This window comes from Octopus bimaculoides, chromosome 27, assembly GCF_046866305.1.
Source record: "Octopus bimaculoides isolate indiv1 chromosome 27, ASM4686630v1, whole genome shotgun sequence".
In the NCBI taxonomy this organism is placed as follows: Eukaryota; Metazoa; Mollusca; class Cephalopoda; order Octopoda; family Octopodidae; genus Octopus; species Octopus bimaculoides.
The window spans coordinates 9,027,358-9,034,601 of NC_142954.1; the positions used below are offsets into that span (position 1 = coordinate 9,027,358).

At 35.5% G+C, this 7,244-nt stretch overlaps 1 protein-coding gene across 1 annotated transcript; it reads left to right on the top strand.

The window, feature by feature from the left end:
• Positions 1-467: 467 nt before the first annotated feature.
• LOC106872864 (uncharacterized) lies at positions 468-5,739 on the top strand. Its single transcript, XM_014920002.3, has 7 exons — positions 468-789; positions 1,655-1,702; positions 2,755-2,802; positions 3,427-3,489; positions 3,774-3,836; positions 4,601-4,780; positions 5,411-5,739. Exons 1-6 carry the CDS (start codon positions 591-593, stop codon positions 4,777-4,779), a joined length of 600 nt encoding a protein of 199 aa, XP_014775488.2. The 5' UTR covers positions 468-590; the 3' UTR covers position 4,780; positions 5,411-5,739.
• Positions 5,740-7,244: the final 1,505 nt, after the last annotated feature.

Below are 7,244 nucleotides of genomic sequence, written 5' to 3' on the forward strand. Positions count from 1 at the left end.
TGATTGAATTTTTTAGATTTCTTAAGGGAGTTCATGCCGATCGCTAACAAAGTGACAAGACTCTTTGTATTTAGAGAGTTCCTGGTGTTTATAAATATGTAGTTGAGGTAGTGTATTTGCTGAGGTGTCAATGCACACTTCCAAGGTTTCCAATATGATTCAGGTGTTAGAATTTCTAAATGATTTTAGCAAAAGATTAGAGAACAGAGATTAATCACATCATCTCCAGAGCTTGTTTCCTAAATTGCTTTATCAAAGGCAAAAAAAGGTTAAATGTGAAGCTGATATTAGTAGGATTTGAACGCACAGAATAATGAGTCGGAAGAAATGGTGGTTTGTATTTTGTCCAATGCATTAACAATTCGGCCACTTGGACGCCTTAATAAACAGTTTCAATTATCACGTAATCCTTTGTACAACTGAATACCAATATGACATCATAATAACCAATTGAAACAAACGAATAAAATCTGTTTACAATACTCCATTGCGATTTATGCAGCTTGTTTGACGATAACGTCTTGTAGGTTTGTCTTGCAATTTATCCATTTGCGTTAATATATTTACTAATTATTTTTATTTATTGGAAAATGACAGCTAACGTTAACGACCAATGCTTCCTCGCACGTCTGCGTGCAGGGGCCAAGCGAATAATCGAAGCTATATACCCGTGTTTAAAGAAACCAAAAACAGATGAAAATGCACCAGATAACGACATAGAGATTTCCTCGATGACAGCCACATCAGAGGAAACCAACCTGAATCGATGTGCTACCACAGATATAGAGGGTGAGTTCAGATGAAAACATTTTCAAACTTTATGTAACACATGCTCACTTTAGATAGTTCTATATTCACTTTGCACATATCTATCTAACTCTATCGGCATTTAGCAAAATTATTTCTCATATATATATATATATATATATATATATATATATATATATATATATATATATATATAACACGTTCATACATATGTATTTAAATAAGAATTCAAGATGGCTACTAGATATAAGAGCAAAAGCACCACGTGACCTGAATTGCCCAATGGAGGCCTTCCATTTAGTAGCCAACTTCAATTTGTCTCACATCTCTTTATGCTTCTTTAGTTACCCTTCCAGATAGGTTCCGCTTAGGACCCTACGGAGTTTTAAACCTTATGAGTGTCATTGAAGCTTTTATTAAATTATATTTCTAACTTCAAGGAAATCTTTTTAAATGGCATGTTCTTTCTTTAGTCCAATCACTCGTATCTGTGTGTGTGTGCATGTGTGTGTGTGTGTGTGTGTGTGTGTGTGAGAGAGAGAGAGAGAGAGAGAGAGAGAGAGAGAGAGAGAGTGAGTGAGGGAGTGTACGCGCGCGTAATTGTGTGTGCATGTGTGATATATCTATATATGCATATCTGTTTATATGTACGCATAAATGCATAGATGGACACACGCACAGATGAAAAGAGCGTGAGAAATATACGCGTGTATGTATTTATGTATGTACGCATATGTTTTTGCTTGAATTATATATGTATCAATGAATGTATGTATATATGTATGTTTGTCTGTATATATGTATGTATTTATATATGTATGTATGTATGTATGTATATATGTATGTATATATGCCTATTAAATTGTTGTTACTTTCTCTTCAACAGATGCAGTTTCCGAGCATTCTGAATTATCTGATGAAACATATATAAGATGTAAGAATCTAAGAATAACTTTTCTTATTTTTCATTATAATCCCCTTACCCGTTTGGGGCCGCAAATCCGCATCATGTTTGTATTATACGCACAGACACACACACAAACACAGTATCTAATTATATACATATGTATACATACGTATACATATATATACTTATGTTTATAAACATATTTATAGACACTTATATATGTATATATATATATATATATATATATATATATATATATATATAATATATATAGGGTGCGGTGAATCAATTACCTAAATTGCGCAAAAATGAAAATAACACTGACATCTCATTTTAAGAGATATATTTACTTAAACTACAGAAAAATATCTTGAAATACTAAGGAGTGAATTTATTCAATAAAAACACCATTGGCTTCAACTAAGGGTCTTACAGCAACTACCCTCTTGGTCCAGGGCAACACTACCTCCTCCAGGCAATTGTAGGCCTCCGTGTTGATTCTGAGGCTGTGTGGGGAGATAAATGGATGCATAGCATCGCCATCAATGGTGATCACTCGAAACCCCATGATGTTGACTGGATGTATGATTTTATGACGGTCGGTACATGTTCTGGGGACACGGCAAGCCAACGTTTGTTCGGTGTGTTCACCATCTGACCTTGGCAGAAATTTTTCTCGTCTGAGAATGACCAAAGCATGTTCGGTGGGAGGGAAGGCTTGAGTTTGTTCAGCAGGTTCTTAGCGCGGTCTTTTCTCTTGCTGTTAATGGCTTGGGATAAAGATTGGGCCTTTTGTCATCTTGTATGAGGAATAGCGAACGTCTCCATGCTCTACCTACCTGATAAGAAACAGAGACAGTTCCATGTTCCTTGCGATAGATCACGTAGACCTGGAAGGATCATTGTCAATCTTAGCCTGGATCTCGCCAGCAAATTCTTGCTACAATGTGTGCGTATGTCTGTGTGTGTGCGTTTGTGTGTGTGTGAATGTGCTTGTGTGTGCAGGTGGATCAATGTGTACACATGTACAAAACGGTGTAAAGGTTTGCAGTTATGCATTTGTTCCATTTTCTTTTCAGATCGCTCTGACGATTCCTCCGACGGACGTGGCCAAACATCTTTCCATGGTGAGTTGTGTTGTCACCAATCTCTTTTCTAATGTCTTTGTAAATAACCTCACCGTATATAAATTCGCATCTTATCTGATTGCCACATTGAAACACACACACATCTATCTGTCTATCTATGCATATATATGTATATATATATATATATATATATATATATATATATATATATATATATATAATACAAAGAATATATATACATGTATACACACATATATGTACATACTTACATCTACATGTGTATATACATGCATATCAGGGTACAGGACGTTAGAACAATAAACTACAGACAACGGAACGAACACATAGGAAAACGGAAAGCCACTTGGAATATCCCTTCATCAGCTGTCTCTATTCTATCTAGACGTTTCAAAATATATATATATATATATATATATATATATGTATATATATGTGTGTGTGTGTGTGTGTGTGTATACAAACGTGTGTGTATATATATATATATATGTATATATACGTGTGTATATATATAATTTTGGGAAAGTTTTACATATCTTTACAGTTCCATTGATAGCTTGAATCTGTAGTCTTCTAATCAGCCTTTATGTATGTATGTATATGTATATGTATTGGCAGGTTAACAACTATGTTTTTCCTTTTCAGACATGTTCCCTGCAACAGCTACTGTGCATAGTTCAGGAATGTTTGACCCAAAATATACTGAAGGTTAGTTACGATAAACATCGTCCTAATTTTTTTAATTCATACACCAAATTATTTTAACATTGACACTTGCCTGTTTCTATACACAAATGCATGTAATAACAAACATATACACACATACTCAGTCTCTTACACACATATGTATAAATATATGTAGATATATTCAGATTTTCAAGCACATACACACACACACACACACACACACACACACACGCGCGCACTCACACATATATATACCATCAAACTGAAGTTGTATTGATCATAATTCTGGGTTTCTCGTTTTTCAGACTCTTCCTCAGTAGAGTCAGCTGCTGTTGACTCCCACCTTGCCGTAAGACCTTTTACCGGAAGTAAGTGACTCCTTACAAGTTCTCTCAAGCTTTCCATTTGAATCTCACACGTCTTTATTTTTCTACATATCGTGGTGGTCCTCTATAGGAGCAGGCATGTCTGTATACATCCCCTCCCCCAGCCACTCACACATACACATATATATAACTTCATGCAAGTTGATTCTATCGCTCATCAATAACTCGTCAATCTTATATTTGTCAATTATTGACGGAAAATTATGATATTGCTTATTATTAACTTTAGGAGATTTCATTTGCAACTTAGAGCTTGTTATTCCTGGATATTACACACATACACACACACACACAGACACAAAAACACATGTATATATATATGTATATATATATATATATATGTATATATATATATATATACATACATATATACATATATTCATGTATATATGCGTGTGTGTATGTATGTATGTATGTATACATATACTCTTTTTACTTGAATCAATCATTTGACTGCGGCCATGCTGGATCACCGCCTTTAGTCGAGCTAATCGACCCCAGGACTTATTCTTTGTGAGCCTAGTACTTATTCTATCGGCCTCTTACGCCGAACCGCTAAGTTACAGGGACGTAAACACACCAGCATCGGTTGTCAAGCGATTTTGGGAGGGTGGCCAAAAACAGACACACAAACACACACACATATATATATACATATACAATTTTTTTTCCATGTTTTCTTTGCTTTTGCTTCCCATATTTTTTAAAATTATATTCATTGAGTTTTGTTTTCGGTCAATTTTCAGCTCTTTTTTCCGATGCCGAAGAAATACCCCGTGGTCCGTTTTATGAACCTCTTGTACTGACTGATATCTTCTTTGAAAACGACTCGGTGTACGTTCATCTCGCCGAATTCTTCGTGTTTGCTTTGAATGGTAACATAATCTTGAATGTTGCCATTTATTTGAGTATAGATGCACAATAAGGTATGTCATAATAACAAATATATTTTATCATCAAAGAATGTATATATGCATTTTAATACTCAAACTGTTTTTTAACTGTTTTTTTAATATTTATTCTCAAAGACTTTTGATAATCTTTTTCTAAAAAAGTGAAACCGGTTAAGTAAATAAATATTTTAAAAAATAAGTGCATTTTCAAACCTTCTTTCATATATATATATATATATATATATATATATATATATATATATATATATGTGTGTGTGTGTAATAACCTTTAGTTGAATATATTCAAAGAGAATATTATATACTGAATTTATATTGAGTGCTCTATAATATATTATAAAAATGTATATATATATATATATATATATATATATATATATATATATACACATATACAAACACAAATACATATGTATGCTTCCGGTTACACACAATCACACACACACACTAAGATCTTCGGTCCGTTTCTGTCTACCAAACCCACTTACAAGGCTTTGGTCGACCTGAGGCTATATTAGAATACATTTGCTCGAGGTGTCATTCAGCTGGATTGGACTCAGAAGGATGTAATTAGGCGGCAAGACTCTTACCACACATCCAGGATATATATAAAATTTGCCTAACGATATATATATTTTTTTTCAGACTAAAAATATTCTGAAGGGACTCAACTAATATGCGATCTGACGAGAGAAAGAAAAGTCCCACAAGACTATACAGACCAAAATACTTATACAACATACTATAAACATCCCGAGAATATACCGCCACTAAAATAATGCAACCCGCGCCGAGTTGCCCCGCGTTGAGCGCCAAATAGGCGGGAGCCCCACATTTCTTTGCTTAAAGATTAAAGACACATTTCGTAAACCAAAAGGAGTGATGGGGCGAAAAGATCCTGAGAAAACAACGTTCACAGATTAAAAATTTGAAACTTGTGTTATTATTAATAAAAAAAACATTCATCAAGATAAGTTCGTTTGTATTTCATTAATAATTCATTAAGTAGGACTTTGTCGATAATTTGCCTATTATTTCGATAGTTATGAGAAAACAAATTAAGGAATGGAGCAAGAATCTATAATTTTGATATCCTTAGAGCATTCCGCGATTAGACAACGCTTTAGTATTAACTGTTTTTGGTAATAAAATGTCGTTCGTATCAGGTTAGGAAAATTTCATTACAAATATAGAAAGCATGTTTTTATATAATGTCTATCACCTGTTTATTTTAATTCAGTGAGTGTGTGTTCTGGTTGAGCATGTGCTAAGGAAATATGCAAATTGCTAATGGGAAAATATAAAATGCGCCCTTTTTAAACCCTAGCCAGTGTCATGGGCCAGGTTTTCCGGTTTCAATGGCGTATGTGTTCCCCAGCTGGATTCCTATCTCTTTATGCATTTTTCTGGGATTGTTTTATATGTCTGCAAATTTTAAGTTTCTTTCGTTTATTCTTTTACCCGTTTCAGTCATTTGACTGCGGCCATGCTGGAGCACCGCATTAAAGGGTTTTTAATCGAAAAGAAAAAACCGACCCTACGACTTAATCTTTATAAGCCTAGTACTTATTCTATCGGTCACTTTACCGAACCGCTACGTTACAGGGACACAATCACACCAGCATCAGTTGTCAAACGATGGCAGGGGAAAAAGCACGCACACATACGCATAAATACACACACATACACACATACACACCACACACATACACATACACACCACACATATACACACATACACACCACGCACATACACACATATACTACGGGATCCTTTCAGTTTCCGTCTACCAAATCTAGTCATAAGGCTTTGGTCCGCCCGAAGCTATAGTAGAAGACACTTGCCCAAGGTGCCATGAAGTGGGACTGAACACGGAACCATGTGGTTGGGAAGGAAGTTTCCTAGCACACAACCACGCCTGCACCTATGTTAAAGATAATTTGAGAAATTTCCGTTTTCATTAACGCTTATAGATGAAGAGTAATTAATAATTTGGTCTGTGGCAGAGAAGATTAAGTAGCCAGCTCGTTTGCTGTGCAGCCCTGGGAAAACATTTCTGGAATTGATTTGCTACTGACTGTCAGAAGCCGTTCTCCAGCATGCATATGTTCCCTACTGAATGTTGCAAGGTTCCTTGCATGATAGTCGAACAATACTAAGTCACGTGATGAGGTTTAAGGGACTCGGTCCCGTGTTTTCGAGTAATAGGAAGCAGTGGGCTGAATTAGAGGATACAACTGCAGATCCTGCCACAATATTGTTTTCTGGTCTAGGCACAAGTCCTCAATTTTTTGGGAGGGGTCCAATCGATTAGATCGATCCCAGTAGGCAACTGGTAGTTAATTTATCGACCGCGAAAGGACGAAAGGCAAAGCCGACCTCGGGGGAATTTGAACTCAGAAGGTTACGGCGTGCTAACGTTTGTTATTTCTTTATTGCCCACGAAATTCCGCGATCCTATTGACTCCGAGTCCGCTG

Excerpts from the sequence above, each read along its gene's own strand:
- LOC106872864 (XM_014920002.3), top strand. The coding sequence starts at position 591 with ATGACAGCTAACGTTAACGACCAATGCTTCCTCGCACGTCTGCGTGCA. Across the intron at positions 1,703-2,754 it reads TGATGAAACATATATAAGAT|ATCGCTCTGACGATTCCTCC; the intron begins GTAAGAATCTAA and ends TTTTCTTTTCAG. Across the intron at positions 2,803-3,426 it reads TGGCCAAACATCTTTCCATG|ACATGTTCCCTGCAACAGCT; the intron begins GTGAGTTGTGTT and ends TTTCCTTTTCAG.